General features: G+C 38.7%; 1 protein-coding gene across 1 annotated transcript in view; it reads left to right on the top strand.

Annotated features, from left to right (window-relative positions):
• The window catches only part of CHRFAM7A (CHRNA7 (exons 5-10) and FAM7A (exons A-E) fusion), a 35720-nt gene extending 17571 nt beyond the window's left edge, over window positions 1-18149 (top strand). The window contains 8 exon segments of the mRNA NM_001323300.1: window positions 2343-2387; window positions 6222-6331; window positions 11180-11259; window positions 12366-12533; window positions 12910-13104; window positions 14348-14434; window positions 15087-15196; window positions 17251-18149. Coding sequence (NP_001310229.1) covers window positions 2343-2387; window positions 6222-6331; window positions 11180-11259; window positions 12366-12533; window positions 12910-13104; window positions 14348-14434; window positions 15087-15196; window positions 17251-17769 — 1314 coding nt within the window. The 3' untranslated portion in view covers window positions 17770-18149.
• The last annotated feature ends 256 nt before the right edge of the window (window positions 18150-18405 follow it).

Here is an 18405-nt window from a genome sequence, read left to right as displayed (position 1 = left end):
ATGCCTGTGATGTGGGCTCAGGCCCTCCCAGCACATCCCTTGTGGCACAGCATCAGCTTAAGCACCAACAACGCTCCAGCTTCAGTACAATCTCTTTCTGGCTGCTGAAAAGGTCTTTTTGAAACATCACTAATTTAAAGCTGGGGCCACTCATGTGTAGAAAGAGATCACACTGGGAATAAAATGAGAGTTTAACTCAGGATTTAACCATGCAGGAATACATGCCATTCAGCTAATAGTCCTGAAACAGGCTTCCCACAACATAATGGATTCTGAATTGCTCTGCACTTCTGAGTAGCCAGTTATGCCTGTGCAGAGAAGCCACTCAGTAGGGGTGCTCTCAGCTTTGTTCAGGTGCTGAGCCAGGATGTTGCATTATATCCTGGAACTTGTCATGTTCAGCTGGGACAGCACACAGAGTTTTGAGAAAATGGTACTGAACTTTGGAGGATAAGTTATCATTGGCAGTATTTCCATCTCGTGTAAAATTACCTATGATTAATAGAATCATGTAGGTTTTACACACCATGAACTGGCAACCCTTCTCGATAGACTTTAGTTCATGGTGATATTAATGATCTCTTAAAGATTGTTTCTTCATTAATGAATGAAAGATCCCATAAAAACGAGTTTTGTAGTGCTCTAAGATTATAAGCATGTTGTTGAGAGGAGTTCCAAATTAATGTTTATGTGGCTAGAGAATAACAGCTACTAGTGCAAGTTAATGACTGCTTTGCCTGGATGACATCTTCAGCAATGGCTTCACCATGCAGATTCAGTGGAGCTTAATAATGGATTTCTGAAACCAAATGGTTAGAGACCTGTTTCCCCAGGATGCCATTTAAATGAGTTGTTCACTTGAGATAGTTTTGAAAAAGGTTCATGGAGGTTATGAAGCACAAAATGGGGAGAAAAAGTGCTGAATGACTAGCTGTGGTCTGTGATTATTTATATTTTTCATTTTACTTTTTGTTTTAAAGCAGGGTAGGAGTGTGCATGAAGGCAGACTTTATTCATGCACATTGCAATCTTTATTTAAAATCTTTCTACTTGTAAGTTGTACATTTAATTGTGATTATGCACAGCCTAGTAACAGTGTCATACATTTACTGATGCTGCTCCTCAAAAGGTTTCTCTTGCTTGAAAAATGCCACTGTCCCTTGCAAGGTATTTGATTTTACATGCTGTGTAACTTCCTACTATTGTGCTGATCTAAGATGGCTGCAATGAAAGGTCTCTCAGGAGTTCTTTTTGGTTAGTAGTTCACAAAACAAGAGCAGAAGAGGAAAAATATTGACCTTTAGTAAAGTGTGCTGTTAAAAAAGAGGGGTTTTATTCTATGAAATGGGATTCAACATTTTTGGCCATTTTTTTGGCATTTAGCAATGACATTTAAGTTCAAGAGTGACAGATTTAAGTTCAGAGGTCTAGACATATGAACAACTCTGGCAGTTGAGGCTGTACAGGTGACTGAATTTCTTACAACACTTTCTCAGACTGTAAAAGGAGCTTTGACTGGTGTTGGGACAGGGATTGTGTGCTCAGATTGGAAAATGGGGAATATTGATCACATACATAGTATATTCCAGTAGCTTCACACAACCCAGGTGGATGCTGATATGGTACCTTCACAGAAAAAGGTCACTGATATTTTCCTGTGTCTGAGCAGTAAATAATTAAAGTCTACAACTTTAGCATTAAGGTGCCTGCTGTGTGACCTGAACTTACATCAAACAATCACAGGAGTCCCCGGGAAAGGCCTTCAAAGAATAATAATATTCTGCCCTGACAACAGTTTTCTGGTAAAGCTGATGTAAGACTTTTTGTATAGTTCTACTGACACAGGTGGTGCTTCTTACCTGTTACAAAGCTCATGTCACTTCAGCCTCAACACAGCTCATGTGATTTTAGCCTCAACACACCTCATCTGAGCTTTGTCCCACTTTGCTGATTACTTTTTCTACTGCCTGTGTATGTCTGGTGGATAAGGTTAATTAGTGAGAGGGCTGCTCCTAAGAAAGGTGATACAGGCAGTCCCTACTGTAATCTGCCTTGCCTGTAGAGATTCTTTATTAAAGAAGGTGCCCCAGGGAAGAGTCTGGCAGAAGAATACCCCAGGAAACAATTTGGCTGATTGTGATAATATGAAGTTGAAATTAAAAAGTACCTGTGAAAGCTTCTGTTCCAATAAGTGAGTGGCAGTTATTCCCATTGCTTTGAAAGGTACTTTAGCACAACTGGCTATTTTATAATAGTCAAATACCCTTAATGGTATTATTTTATCTGTGTGGTACTAAAATGTGGTTTGGTTTTTTTCTTCTTCCTCTCCTACTTCCCTCCAGGATGAAAAGAATCAAGTACTAACAACAAATATTTGGCTACAAATGGTAAGTTTTGAAACAAAGTATGTTTGTTTTTCCTCTTCAGTCTTGGAGTTTAATCTGGTGAAGGGTTTGAATTTTGGAAAACTTTCAGGTCTGTTAGGAAATATAAATTGACTCCTAATTACATGTCAGATTTTCTTTGCTGCCACTAGATACCACAGCAGAGAACTTTGTCCTCATTAACTCATGGCCAGCATTGCTGGGCAGGAGTCAATTTTTCCTCACTTTTTAATAAATGGAACAGACAATAGACAATTCAAGAACTTTGTGAGAGTATTTTGAAATCGTTTTCTCTGAACAGCTACATTATGACTCAGAATTAAAAAGGTGCTTCTTAGCAGACTGACTCCTGTGGAGTCCTAATGCATCCACAGACATTTCCACCAAAGCTTTGTCTTAAGCTCTGCAAAGACAGGGTGACGTGGAGTTTTCTCCATCTCTAGCAGCATGAATGAGAATTTGCCATTAGTTAAATTCCCATCAGTATTACACAAACTGAACTGTTTGGGTTAAGTAAAGGAAGTTACAGAAGATATCTATTATTCCAGACAATCACACAGCAGAAACTTCACACCTTTCAGTTTCTTTCACCAGCTCATTCAGTTTAAAGGCATTATTCTTTCTTTTACTGCAACATTTTAGATAGAGCACCTCACTTGCACTGGGGTAGGCCTTGGGAAACAAATGAAAGACTGTTCTGGTGCCCTGCAAAGATACCATGGCTATTCATTATTCACAAAGAAAATCTGACATGGAAGAAGCACTCAAATCATGCTTTTTTTACAGGCCTGTTGTACAGCAAGATTAAAACTGTCAAATATAATATGTTTTTGGCTTTTAGCTACAAAAACGATAGTTGCTATGATATCTTACCTGTAAAAGAGACAACAATTCATACTCTAGAGGCTGTAATTTATTTTCCTTCTCTTTTATCTCACAGCATCCTTATCCCTTTTGAGTTTGTTTGTTTTTCCCCTTAGGAAATTTTTTATTATATTATACATTCTGTATTTCTTTTGATTTATTCACCTTAGCACATACTGGATATGAAGCACATTAAGACTGCAATGAACAGATCACTTGGTTACTACAAAAAAATGTAGCCACTCTTCATGGCTTGTGTACACATGAAAATAAAAGTGTTTGCATATTAACTGTCTATTAATGGTATTCTAGACAGGTTCAAAGCATGCTTAAGGCAAACATACGTCATTTTATTTTATACTAAATGATCTGAAATAAGTTTTTTCCCTGAAATCCCTCTCCACTGCATTTCATGATATACACGTGTAATCAGAAATGTATCTTAAATATACTTTATGTAATTATCCCCAAAATACTTAAATACAAAAAGTAACTTGAGAGAAAGGGGAATATAATCTAGTATTTATACAAGCAAACTATTTCATCCAACCTCTGGTCAGTCCATGGCAATACTGTTCAGCATCAAAAATCTCAAACTTAATCTAAGAATCTAAAACTTAATCTAAGTTATAGCAGGAGCCTCACTTAATCACACAGATTGGAACTAACTAAAGCACCCTGAGCTCTTTGCTATTGTAATCCAAATTAAACGTGCTTAGCTCCTTTACCGGTAGCTCTAAAGTTAAAGCAAAATGAAGCAGATCCTGCCCTGCTGGCTGGGTGAGCACAGGTTGTCCACAGGGCTAACCGAGCACCCATAAAATCTGCTTAACGTTATCTCCAATGCAGGCTTGAATATTAAGTTTTCTTGTGCCCTTGGACTGTCTTTACGTCACTCAGCATCACCCTGCACTGCAGTGTAGTGGCCATGGTAACTCCTAACGTAAGTTGGGATAGGAAATGATTGGATCTGTTGATATCCAGGATGCTTTCAGCTGGCAGTGAATGCAGCCTGCCAGTCCTGCCCCTGCCATCATGACTGTGAGTGACCTGCTCTGGCAGCTCCTGAGAACGAGTCACCCAAAGCCACAAGAGCTGTGGCTTTCAGTGCCTTAAACCCACACAGCTCATTTGCTTACATTGCTGGGAAAAACAGATGTATCCTGGCATATCAGGACTTCTATTTTACACAAAGATGAAGTGGTAAAAAAATCACAGTGACATTTGTCAACCAGAAAGTTCATGTAAAACAGTTTACTGGGAAAATGCATGTAAAATTTCTGAAAAATATGAGAAGCAGTTGCTCAGCTTACAGAAGCTGTGTATGGATGGCTGTGAGCAACACACGTATCTTAAGTAGAGAACTGTGAAAACAAAAAATATGAACAGAGCCAAATAATTGAAGACTTCTGTTAAAAACTATTATCTGTAAAGCTAAAGGAGAAGATAGTGCACAACTTAGATCTTTTGTCTGGTTTTGCTCCAAACTCTTTGTAAAAAATGAATGAGATAAATATAGAAACACAAGCCAAGAATAAGTATAGTAAACACTCCACAAAAGCTGCCTGATGAATGCTTTTGGCTATGTTGAATGCATCAAAATGGTCATTTATGTTGTTGTAATGGTACAAGAATGTATTTGAATACCTGCAGCATGAGGCTAACTGGAGACTTGGTGTATCAAACCAAAACTTGCCTGTGACAATAATGCAAGGAATTACATAGACCAGTTTGATGTGAATACCCCATGAGAACCATCAATAACATTTACCTCTACAATACCCACTGGCAATTTTTCCTGACCTTAATGTCTATCATTTTGACAAAGACCACTAGAATGAAGGGGTAAGTGTTGTACATTTACTCACACATTTAGAAGTTTACATTCAAGAAATTAACATTTGGTATTGCAACAGCTTGGTAAATCTGGACAGGTCCTCACTGTATGCTATGTGATGCCTACAGCCAAGTGAAGTTAATGTAAACAGCATAATAAGGGAGATACAAAGAAATGCATTATAATGAAGCATAGGCAGAAGAGAAAATTCTGTAAATTTTGTAAAATTAATTGAACACTATTCCTTATGCCCTTGGTGCACAACAGAAATTGCCCTAGTATCATGACAAGTCATTTGCGTAGTACGGAGTGATGTACAACCTCAATTTCAGGAAAATACAGGAGCTCCTGCTGCTATTTCCCTGCAGCACAGGAGGTAAGCAGCTTGCTGGGGTTACCCCAGTGCTCAGCTGGCTGCAGTCTGAGGCTCTGCTCTTGTTTCTGGCTGTGCACCACCATATGTTTCAATGGCAGAGTGTGGGATTTAGCAGTGCTGAGCTCAGATCAAAGCCCCACTGGTGCAACTGTGCCAGTCTGCCTGTGCTGAGAGAAGCACAGACAGCTCCAGGGCAGCCACCTCCAACACAGGAAGTGCCAGCCAGGGAGGAAATTTGAGGGACCAAGCAGTGCTCCCGAGCAGCTGCCTCAGAGTTTGCCCAACACCAGGCCCCAGGAGCTGCCAGGACCTTCTGCTGACATTGACCTTGTGCCATCAGTCATCTTCTGCCAGCAGTGAATGCTGGCTGCTCTACCCCATGGCTCTTAGCAAGGTACTACAACCTGAACATTTCCAACCACAGAAAATAACATTGTCTATGAAGATAAAGATAATGGAAGTTACTGTATTAATTATAAAAGCAGTTAAATCCCAAATTGGCACCTGAAACAGTGTGAACAATAAAACACAAGCACCCCAAATCTCTTCTAGGCTGTTACGTGCACTGCAGTGTGAATTGAAAATGAAGGGTTTGAGTTCCATTGTGCTCTAGGTGGCCTAATTCACTCTTTTCAAACATTTCAGTCCCTGAAGCTAAACAAGAGAACACCTATTGTTTCAGCCTATCCAGTCCCTAGAGAACTACTGTAAACCAGTGGATGAGATGACCTAACTTACACTTTTTGTATGTATGGCTTAGTACTGGACAGATCATTATCTGCAGTGGAATGTGTCAGAATACCCAGGAGTGAAGAATGTCCGTTTTCCTGATGGACTGATTTGGAAGCCTGATATTCTTCTCTATAACAGGTAGACAAAGTTTTCTTTGTGTGTGTGGTGGGGGCTGGAGGGAAGACCATAGAATTATAGACTTGGAAATATCCCTTTGGATGCTCAACTGCTCCAACCTTTCCTGGAAAAGGGGGTCTACATGAAGTTTTCTAGCACTCTGTCCAAATAAAAAGATAAGGAAAGGTAAATTATATAATCATTTCATCAAAATGGCTAGATTTTAAAATAATTTTCCAAAACTTTCTAAGTGTTTGGAATACTGGAAAATTACCAGTCTCCTGTTCACAGAACAGAAGAACATATTTGCAGATACTTCGTGAATAATAATATTGTCCCTACTACCATTCTAATTGAGTCGCCTTTTATGAGATGGTGTTTAATGGTATGGATAGCGATAATTTTCTCTGAAATTTTTTGGTCTAAATGATTACTAATGAATTCAAATCTGATGTTTGCTTGCTTGTCAGGGTTTAGTTTGGGCTTCACTACAGACAGGAGAGGTAATTGCCAGGAAGAATCTTTGCATTTTTCTATGTTCCCTACAAAAATAGCTGGGATATTTGCTGCTCTCCTTGTCAAATTGTTCTGAGTTGGGCCTATTTCAGGGACAGAAAAATTGCCATCAATCCACTGCAGAACCTTTGGCTGACATTGAGAGATTCTTTGGCTGTTACATGGTAGTTCCCATTGTGGAATTTATTTAGTTCAAAATATAAAACACTGAGAGCTGCCTGTTCAAGTGTACTTGCTGCAGTTGTTGTGGGCTTGTGTGCTGTTGCCCAGGTACTGGACAGAGCTTACACGTGCTCTGTGAGTGGAGCACGGGCTCTTCTGGGGTAGTCTGGGTACATTGTTTTGCTGTCTGTGCAGATGACATGAACCTTTCATCTTCCTGATGGTGTTCTTTCCTTTGTTTCTCTACCATGTGTCTCATAAGAGCACACCCTGCTGTGCTTATCAACCTGATCCCCTTTCCCACTTCAGGAGCTGCTTTTTGTTGCAACAAGACCTAGGGAACAGCTGTTCCCAATGTCAGCTGCAGCTTTGCTCCCCTTTGCCTTTTGGTGAACATTTCTATGTTCAGTGGTGCAGTCACAGGTGCTGTTGCATTGCAGTCATGGGATAACAGCAGCAGTGGCAGCATTTGCCAGGCCCTGGGTGCTTTTCTAGGGCCTGTATTGTGGCAGTGTTTGTCCCAGAGGTGCAGCTAGCACCCAGTGCTCTGAGGGGAGCCCCAGTGCAGTTCATACTCAGGGTAACTGCCTGGCAAGGTCACCACTCACTCTGGTTTAAGCATGGCAAATGTCCACAAGGCAGCCTAAAAACCTCCTTCAAACGCTCTGAACACAAAATGGAGCAGCCTGATACCTGAGACAAGTATTTTTTTAAACATTAATCTTAATGTAGCTTTCAATGCAAATTTGTTTTCTTGAGCAGTTATCTCTAGCTACCTTGATTCAATAGATGACAGGGTTCTTGGGAGAATCTGACAAATGACACCTTCATTTCCATTGTCCTGATGAATGACACACTCTGTGTACCGTAAAATTGGTACTCTACAAGAGCAATTTAGTGACTTCCAAAAAAATGAGTTTGACAATATTCTTTCTCTTATATATCACACACCTGAGAGAGACTTGCAATGTGCCTAATCATTTAGGCTTCAGTATTTAAGTATATCCAAAATGAAAGGGTAATATTTTAGAAATTAGCAATATTAATATATGCATGCTAACCGTAGCTGGAGTGGTTTATATAATGAGAAAGGTCACAATAACCTGGGATAATGAAACCACAATTTTTTCTGTTAATACAGGTTTTCAAATCTTCGGATTGTTAACTATGACTCAGTCATGAAATAATCATTCTACAGTTTCTCTATTACAAACACATATTTAATCCAAAATCTTATGCAGAGTTTAATCAGAGAGCAAAGCTATTTAAAATAAATTCTTATTCCTGAATGAAATTACATTGAAGGAATATTATGATGTTCCCTTCTAGTGACATGCCATTTTGAGATAGATGCTTTCAATTCCTATGCTTCACTAGGGATATGTATCTGCAGTTACAGGGAAATTAATGAACTATAAATTCACTTTCCATTTTAATGAATGCATGTTCCACTATGTCTTGAGTTCTTACACACTTTGCTGCAGCCTAGTACAGAGAAATTGTGGCAGCTGTATTAAATTTTACATCCAGTCTTTTGTGTGGGGAGAGCAGAGCCAGTTTATCTGTAGTTTTTGTGAGGAAAGAAAATCTAGGCCTTTGTACAAATTCCAGGATTGACTGTGTTAGTGTCATGTGGACTGTCTTCCACTTTTAACTACACTTATTAAAAGTACTCATTTCTGGTGGAATTATTTTGCAAATGGCCACATAGTGTTCTGTACTTAATGGAATAACAAAAATTCTGGAAAGTATGTCTCATTTTAATAGTTTCATTTTCCTAGTTTTATAAACATAAGGTTAGGTCCCAGTGGGATTCTATCTGCTAGGTACAGCTTTGTCATCTCAATCTCCTGTAATCAATATCTGCTTTCAAGTGGTTATATCCTGAAGAGGAAATGGAGCAGAAATGGTTTTCTATCATTACATTACATTTCAGTCCAGTCTCTTAGTGCATTCCCAATAGAAGCAGTGCTTCTCAAAAAATGAGTAGAAGCACAGCATAGAAAAACACACACTCCTTTTTCAGAAAAAAAGAATTTCATATGTTACTCTGACTAGATATTCTTTTAAGAATATGCCTATGAAAGGCAAAGTCATGTAGCAATAAAATCAAGGTTCCTGGATCATTTGTATTCTTGTGAAAATTCTATTTTTGCCAATTACCAGAAACAGCAGCAAGGTCTCAGAATCAGCTCCCTGGTGTTTAACTGCCCTCCACTCCAGAGGAAGAGAACAGAACCCAGCCCATGAGTCATTAATTTCCACTTAACAAGTGATTTGTGTGGCATGGAAAATTTTACATCCTAAATTTGACTATTTATTTGAATTCCATCATCTAACCCTTATTAATTTCAAGCCAAAGCAATTATTTGTCTAATACAGAATGTTGTTGGAGGAGTTTTGATCTGGTTTTCTAAGGAAATGAGACCCATGCACCCATTGTGCATGCACACATGTGTGAATGTGTGTGTGATCTTGCTGCCTCTCTCCCCAGCATCCTCTATCAAATTTGGCAGTGCAACCAGTGGAGATTTGTGCAGCACCAATTTCTTGCAAATATCACAAAAACAGGCAGCCAAGATGTGGAGGGAGAAGAATTAGAGCTGCAGCTGGAAGAAGAGCTGCAACACAAACAGGGAGAATCCAGCCACGAGCTGTGAAGCTGCAGGAGTGGCTCACACTGTTCCATGGCCTTAGAACTGAGCTGCCTTTTGCTTTCAGTGTGCTAGAATCAGGCATCATACATACACAATACTGAGACTTCTCTGCTTCTCTTCAAAGTTCAAATTAAATACTTGGAAGTATTTTCAACACTTGTGAGCCTTCTGCTCACCACAAGAAAAAGTGCAACTCCAGATGGCCAAGTAATTATTTGGATTTCGCTTTTTCTTGTCTGCAAATTTCACAAACCAGCCCAGATACTTTTTAAAATCTAAGATCTTCAAATGCATTAGGGGAAAATAAAGTGCAAGTTTAAAAATGCAAATTAGAAATGCCTAAAATAACAGTTGCTTTATTTTAGCTTCTGAGACACAAAATTTGCATCAGAATAGATCAAATATTAAATTCCTCTCTTCAAAAAAAGAATATTTCAGTAAGGGTTTTCCTGCTAAGAAACACCTTTTAATATACTTGATTTTCTGCTAGAGTTACGAATATTTCACTTTATGACTATCTCATATTTTTAGTCTGTTTTTCTGACAACATCTTAAAAGGTGATTAGAAAATTATGGGATACTAAACCACTAATAGGCAAAGAGACACTAGAGACTTGTGGTGTTCCAATCAATGTGGAGATGCACAGGTTTTGAAAGTACAGATTGCTGCAAGCATCCAGACCCTGAGGCTTGTGTGACTGCTCTGCCCTACCCAGTACAGCTGACTCTGCATTTGCCTCATGTGCCACCCCACCCCACAAGGTGACAGCTTGGAGACTACAACAAACACAGTAGCCTGTGTCTCGTTGTGTTTCCCATATAGAAGTCCTTAAAATGTTAATGCCTGGTAAATTCCTGGGACATAGTGCCGGACAGAATTGAGATATTCCTTGGCAGTAGATGCCAACTCATAATTTGGAGCACTCTCCAAATAACATTATGCTTCTTTTTCTAGAGACTTGTAAGGACAGCACACCAGGGCAGTGCTGCCACACCACTACAATGACACCTCGAATAGGGCTGCTTTTTTTTCTTGTCTGAACACAGTTTGTGGCTTCTGAGGTAGATGATGAAGGCTGGAGCTGCATTACAGGGTCTTACACATGACATGTTGTAATGATGTTCAGCCATGCAAAGAGGCAGGAAGACACAGACACTGGAGTATCCATCTCCTCAGTATTCATTAGCTGCTGTTAGCATAGACAGCAAGAGAACAGATTTCCCTGCACTTGCTTGAGAAGTTTTTAAAAAGTGCTTACTTTCCAAAAGGAAATCAATAGAGCCAAGGCACTATAATGAATCTAGTGGGCAGGTGAGTGGCAAGAATGAGGTGGCTGACCTTCACTCACAGATCTTAATCAGGAGCAAACCGAGAAGTATCAGGCCAGTTACTCTGAGGCCACAGAAGACTGATGGCAGGAAAAAACCTGTCACGTTTTTGAGGTGACATCGCCCTTTTATGAGAATAGATTTGTCACAGATATTCTTCAGCCAGTCAAAGAGCAAATAACCCATTTTGTTTTTCCCGTTCTAGTGCTGATGAAAGATTTGATGCTACTTTTCACACTAATGTTTTAGTCAATTCTTCAGGACATTGCCAATACCTGCCACCAGGTAGGCTGTTTGCATGTCATAAATTTTGATAGATTACTTGTGTATGGTGTGGTTTCAAATATGCCATAAATTCTCTTACATTTTATTTGTTTAAGTAGCATCATCTGATAGATGTAAGCCTAGCTGTATAATGGTTATATGATTAACACCTTTGCATGAACACCATCATAAAAGTTTTATTACAATTATGGAAATTCTTCTGTCATAATGCACAATTTCAGAAGTTTGGAAGTCCTTACTATAAAACGAAGTTGTTTAATAAAGTCATGGTAATGCCTCAATAATTTTTTTATTTCATTATTTTAATGTTTCTTTTCTTAATATCTTAACTTTACAGTAAGATGCTTAGTAGCATCTTGGCTGTATTTCTATTTTAAATGATCAAAACAATTTTTGTTCTGGATGTATAGGAGTGGAGCACTGTTTCTCTTCCCCAGCTCAATTAGCATAATCATTAGCATTAACTCTTCCTAGCATCTGAATTTTGTAAACTACAGCAGTAGAGCCAATGCTTTCCAGACAAATTAGGTTTTCTTCCCAAGATATCCAGAGGGCTTCAGGGGTTTGCTTCTTGATTTAAGATGTTCTCTTAATATATTCCATCTGGTGGGGGTTTTTCAGTTCAGTTCTGAAAGCTGCTGAAGGACAGGGTCTGACTCAACAAGTGAAAAAGAAGAAGCTAGCTTTCCTGAGTAAATCAAGATCATATAAATCTAATAAAACAGCAAATAAATATTTCAGGATTTCGTATGTTTCCAGATTTCTTACTTCAGTCAGTAAAAGAAATAGAAACAGATTACATATTCTGCTTCGTTTCTTCCTGAAATACTTTATTTAGAAATCTGAGTTCTCTGAATATTCTTCCTCTATGTGCCAAAATAGAAGAGTATCTTTAAAAATAGTTAATAACATCAATACCTTATTGGTACAGTTCTTTCACTTCTTTATGACTGACTTTTGCTCTTTACATGTTGAGACAGGACTGAGATTAAATATGCTTTAGAAATGAAAAACAGAAGGCACAATGTAGAACAGGTTCTGGTTGTATTTGAAATTATGTGGAACAAGCATTTAAAGTAAGTGTTCTTATTTAAAATCTCACCTAGGCATATTTAAGAGCTCATGCTACATAGATGTGCGCTGGTTTCCATTTGATGTTCAGAAATGTAACCTGAAATTTGGATCCTGGACTTATGGAGGCTGGTCCTTGGACCTACAAATGCAAGAAGCAGATATATCTGGCTATATTTCAAATGGAGAGTGGGATTTAGTAGGTAAGCTCTCTATTCCTTATTTACATTATGAACTTGCAGCCTTTTCTCCACTGCTGAAATGGATGGAGTAACAACTGGGAAATGAAGACAGAAATTAATAAATTACCTAGCCAGTGGCATTTGAAACTCTTGAGAACAGATCTCAGATGCAAATCAAAATTTAAAAAAAAAATACAATTTTGCTGCTTGAGTTCTGTAAGTATCTTTTATCTGATTTTCCTTTACCATCTGAGAAAAAGTGGGAATTAAGCTTAAGTAGTTTTACCTGGAGTAAAACCTGGAAAACTGCATTTATCTTTTAAAAAACTAAACACTATATAAGTATACAGTTTATTCACATTAATTTCTTGTTTCCTTCCTCTTTTCTCCTACACAGGAGTTCCTGGGAAGAGAACTGAGAGCTTTTATGAATGCTGTAAAGAACCGTACCCAGATGTAACGTTCACAGTTACTATGAGACGTAGGACTCTTTATTATGGGCTCAATCTCCTTATTCCTTGTGTCCTGATATCAGCACTTGCCTTGTTGGTTTTCCTGCTTCCAGCAGACTCGGGAGAAAAGATCTCACTAGGTAAAGTATTAATAGGATATTGTAAATATGACCAAACCAAAATAAGTTGGTTTTTTGAAGTTTCTTTTTAAACAGTCTTAGGCAGGAGGAATAGTTTGTGTGTCCTGTTGTGACTCATGAGCTGTTTTTTTTAGTGTTTGATGCTGAACTAGCAGAGGCATAAACAATTCCTGAGCACCTTCCTTAAGAAGCAGGCTTTCATTTTTTTATGTTTATTTGCTGAATCTCACATTCATTAGGTAAAGCTTAAGTTTGCACATATACATTTGAACACTTTAACACTGAATTCTCCTTAATAGTTCTTTTTAATATTGAGTTGTATTAAAAGCCTGTGGTGCTTTCTCAGAAAGATTGATTCTAATTTCCCCTATTTTACTTTTTATAGTGAATTTTAACTTAAGCAATGGTTTGTGAGACAAATCTGATTTTGAGTACTTGATCTTTAAGATGGAGTTTAACTATGTAAAGAAACCTTTTGTCTTAGGCAAAATTCAAATGACTGACTTCTACTAAGTAAACATTGCTGTTTAAAGGTAGAAAAATGACATTTCTCCAGAATATGATTTAATTGAGGAGTAACAGCTTCCTTAAGTTGTGCTTCACCATATTTTAAGATGAATTATTTATTCCTTAATCCTTTCCTACCTGACAATGACGTTTTATTGTTTAAGTCTAGTTCTGAGAAGAGAGTTAAGTCTTTTTCCAGAAAGATGGGAACTCATCTTTGAGCAACAGAAGTCAAACCCCAAAAATCAACAGTCAATACTGCTTGAGCATAATCTCCTGCAGAACCCAACACTAATATCAAAGGATACCAAAGTCTGTCCAAGGCAGCAAATCTGCTTTTGAGGAAATTTATGCATTACATCACCTGTAGCTCCCATGACAATTAATCAAGTGTCACACGCTCAAATACTCAGATTCGCACCATGTTTCTAAAGCTAATACAGTGCAAGAATTGCTTTGATTTGCCTCAGCTAATTAGCAAATGATGATAAAAGTTGAACCACTACAAGGATCTAAAAATATCCATGTCTGTGCAAGCATTGCTATCGCTTTGGCAGCACTGCTACCCTGAACTTGAGGCAGTAGCAGGAAGGACAGGAGTACCACTGACGTGCTGGAGCAGGGTTCCAGTGGGATTGCATCCTGCAGAGAGCACTCCTTCAGATTCATTTTGTTTCTCTCCCTGTTGTAATTACAAACTAGTGATATGATGTCATACTTTATGTTTATCTTTCAGGTATAACGGTTTTATTGTCTCTCACTGTCTTCATGCTGCTTGTGGCTGAAATTATGCCAGCAACCTCTGACTCTGTGCCCTTAATTGGTAAGCTTTTAGTCATTTGGATTTTTTTAGCAAACAAGGTGCAATGACTTTGCACAAAGGCCAGCATTAAGGCAAATCACCAGCTGTACAATGGATGACTGCAATTGAATTAGAAAAATATTGCCAATTGATGAGAGGCTCTGATGGGTGTCCTGTGCTCTGAATGAAAAAGAGAACCTATGTGTATTTGGGGAAAGCATAAGAGAATCAATTTTTCAAGGAAGAATTTGTTCCAGTTTTGACACAATTGGCCAGATTGTGTTCCGTATTTGTAATTCTGATTAGAAAATTGGAATACATGAGCTAAACATAATTAAATCTTCCCACTGTAATTGTTCAAACAAAAAGGAAAACTTTTAAAAACAAGTACTAGTCAGTTTATATAATAATGCTGAAAGAAAATTAGAAGGCAGCCTAACCAATGTCAAGGTTTCTTAGAAAAGGCAGGTACTCAGTTCAACAAGAACAGCTAGACACTGGCTATCCCCTCAAAATAATGTCCAATCTTTGTGCTATTGAGAAATCTTTCAAAAGCACCTAGAGCAGCACTACACTGGAAAAAGAACTAAATGCTATGAATGCGTATATAAACACCCTTTATTAAAGCTTATCAGGCAAAGTATGCTCCTGTAATTATTTCATTATTTTGCAGCTCAATATTTTGCCAGCACTATGATTATTGTTGGTCTTTCTGTTGTTGTCACCGTTATTGTTCTACAATACCACCACCATGATCCAGATGGAGGAAAAATGCCTAAATGGGTAAGGTTTGATTTCCCTTCACTGTCCACTGCATAAATGTCCAGCTCAGGGATGTGATTGAGTACCTAGTGGCTCATGATTTCCTCCAACTGTTAAAAACATATAAATCCTTCCCAGACATTTTGTTTGGAAAAGCAGTTTCACCAGAAATGAGGTGTCCTGATATGTTCCATGTGGTTAGTTTCTTAGAAAATGTTTGTGTGCTAGAGAGAATGCATATACCTCCACTTTCTCATATCCTTCAAAACAGCTACATGCAACTCAGGATTTTGTTAAAACCTAAATATATAAATGAAAGTGATTTTCAAATAAGCTCCAGATGTTAGAAGTGAACCAGGTAGAAGAATAGAATAAGGTACTGATGGTGGTGATAAATGCATGAAATACACTCCTCTCGAGGTGTAGCTGCTACATACTTAGCTGCTGCCCAAACATAAACATCCATAGCCTAAAAAGCATCTGTTAAAGATGGCTGTTAGAGTGCAATTTACTCTGAAAATCCTGATCTTTAGATCTCTGTTCAAGAGCATTTATAAAGTTTAAAGAGTTGAAGTATTTTTTCTAAGCACATAAGACTTTTCAAATAATGTCTTTCTATGAGAGGTGGGTTTTAAAGAGAACATAGTGCTGATATTAGATAACCACACGCTGCTGTCATCAGCTAAATGTCCTCTCCTTTGACTTCACCCAGCTCACGGCAGCATCAGGCCTTTCTGAAGATGGAAAGACCTTCCTTCTTTTTTCTCTCTAGAACAATGACTTATTACTAAAAGTACTAGCTGGAAAGAATGTGCATATAGCAGTGCCCTGAGGACAAGAGATAATGAGATATTCCCTGGCTTGTTCTGGGGTGGTGACTTTAAAATAAATTTCAGTGAAGAGAATAAAAGGTAGATCTCTCTAGACGTGTGTTTGATGACCTAAAGGGGACAATGTTTAGTACTGAGCCAAACATCCTCAGAAAACAAAGTACTAGAGGTTGAGGAGTTAGCTGCAGTGTTGAGAAGCTGAAGTCCAACCAACATTATTTGGACACTGGTGGATTTTGGATCAGGCCCTCAATTCACAGAATATCATCCTTCTTGGTAAAGCTTGATAGCATAAAAAAAAGTAACAGGGCAAGATTTGTCTCTGGCTGGGATATTTGCATGGATATAACATCTACTCTGAGTAACAATCCAGAGTTAGAATAAATGGATCAAATCTAATATTAAATACAGGAAAAGGTTTGCATATTATATGATTCAATAATATTTCATTAGAACTCTGAAAAAGAAATGCTGGAACGAGCTCTTAAAATCTGATTTAAATAAATCACAGAAGCTTTCATTTGAAGTGGAACAGTCTCTGGCTTTCCTTCACTTTCTGTAAGGCTGGATTAAGGCAATGTGGAAAACAGTAAAATGATTCAGATGAAATCTGCAAAGTATTTTTTTTAATCAAAGTAATTTTTCCATATTTTCTTCATGTTATATTCAGATCTCTTTTCTAAAATCTACAACCAGCTGTTGTGAACACAATATGAAAAGAGCCATAACATTTTAGACTTGGTGGTCCGGTCCAGTCCAAAATCTGTTTCAGCAGTCCCACCCAAACAGTAACGGATAGGAATATTAGAGCACAAATAAGAGAAAAAGAATTGTAACTTTAATGACTGCCATCCAGAGCAGTGTTATTAAGACTATTAAGAAGTAACTCTTCTTCAGTAAGAGTTTGGTTTTGTCTAACCCATGGTTTTTAGTAAAGATGGGAAAAGCTGCCATGATGCTGTTCAAGTGTTGGGAAGAATTAACACTATGGAAACTTCCATAGGAGGAGGGGGTACTCCCAGTACTGATAGTCAGCCTGAGGCAATCAGTATCACTGCTAGAATAAGAAAAGAACCCCAGTGATTGGTAAATTAATCAGCTGGAAAACTCCAGCACATTTTCTAGAATGCGGTGCAGGCTAAGCAGAGACCATGGACCAGTCGCCCCAGCGGCTGCCTGAATACCAGCAGCACCAGAGGAACTGGCTGTGTGAAGAGATACTTATTCTCAAAAATTTTCTTTCAGACAAGAATCATCCTTCTGAACTGGTGTGCTTGGTTTCTGAGGATGAAAAGACCGGGGGAAGAGAAAGTGCGTCCTGCCTGCCAACATAAACAGCGTCGCTGCAGCCTGTCCAGTGTGGACATGAACACGATGAGTGGACAGCAATCCAGTAATGGGAACATGCTGTACATTGGGTTCAGGGGGCTGGAAGGGGTTCACTGCACACCCACCACTGATTCCGGCGTCATCTGTGGGAGGATGACCTGCTCACCAACAGATGAAGAAAACCTGCTGCACAGTGGCCACCCCTCTGAAGGTGACCCAGATTTGGCTAAGATTTTGGAAGAGGTCAGGTACATTGCAAACCGATTCAGAGACCAGGATGAAGAGGAAGCCATTTGCAATGAATGGAAATTTGCAGCCTCTGTAGTGGATCGGCTCTGCTTGATGGCCTTTTCAGTCTTCACAATCATTTGTACAATTGGTATTTTAATGTCAGCACCAAACTTTGTAGAGGCTGTGTCTAAAGATTTTGCTTAACTCCTAACTAGAACCTGCTTCTCTGATTGGTATGTAGCAAATAAGAATGTGGAGTCTTTTGATTGCTTGTTTTTAACGAGTATAATGCTTCTCATTGTTCGCTTTCTTTTGCCCCCCTCCGTTCCCAAGTTCCTTTTGGAAGAATGGCACCATTTCAGAAGGGAAGCCAAGAGTTGCTCTCTGGGCTGTGTCTGTGTAGCTCCTCTGAGCACTCTTGTAGAAAATGCCAAGTGGCTGCAAGACCCTTCAGAATGACAGGGTATTGCACCACCACCTCTTACACATGTTTGAACTGGCTGTTCCAAAATAGGAGGTAGGCAATGCCAGAAATGGCACTTGTACTTTTGTTATAAAGGATAGCACAGTCCATCTTATCTATTTGAATGAGTGATTGTAAACACATTGAGGAGAGGATTAAATCCAAATGGCTGCTCAAACAGAGAAAAGGGACAAATGTCTTATGTAGCACTTCAGCTCCTCACTCACGCCCTGTAAGTCCCTCTATGCACTTTGCATACAACAGCTATGACTTGGAGGATTTTGAATTTGTCTGAGACACCAGAAACCTGAAAGTTCAGAGGACACACCACATAACTTGTCCTTCATATCCTTCTGGATTTGACCTAGAAATTTGGC

The sequence above is a fragment of the Sturnus vulgaris genome, chromosome 13, assembly GCF_052056855.1.
Source record: "Sturnus vulgaris isolate bStuVul1 chromosome 13, bStuVul1.hap1, whole genome shotgun sequence".
Taxonomy (NCBI): domain Eukaryota; kingdom Metazoa; phylum Chordata; class Aves; order Passeriformes; family Sturnidae; genus Sturnus; species Sturnus vulgaris.
This window is presented reverse-complemented; position numbering and strand designations above follow the sequence as displayed.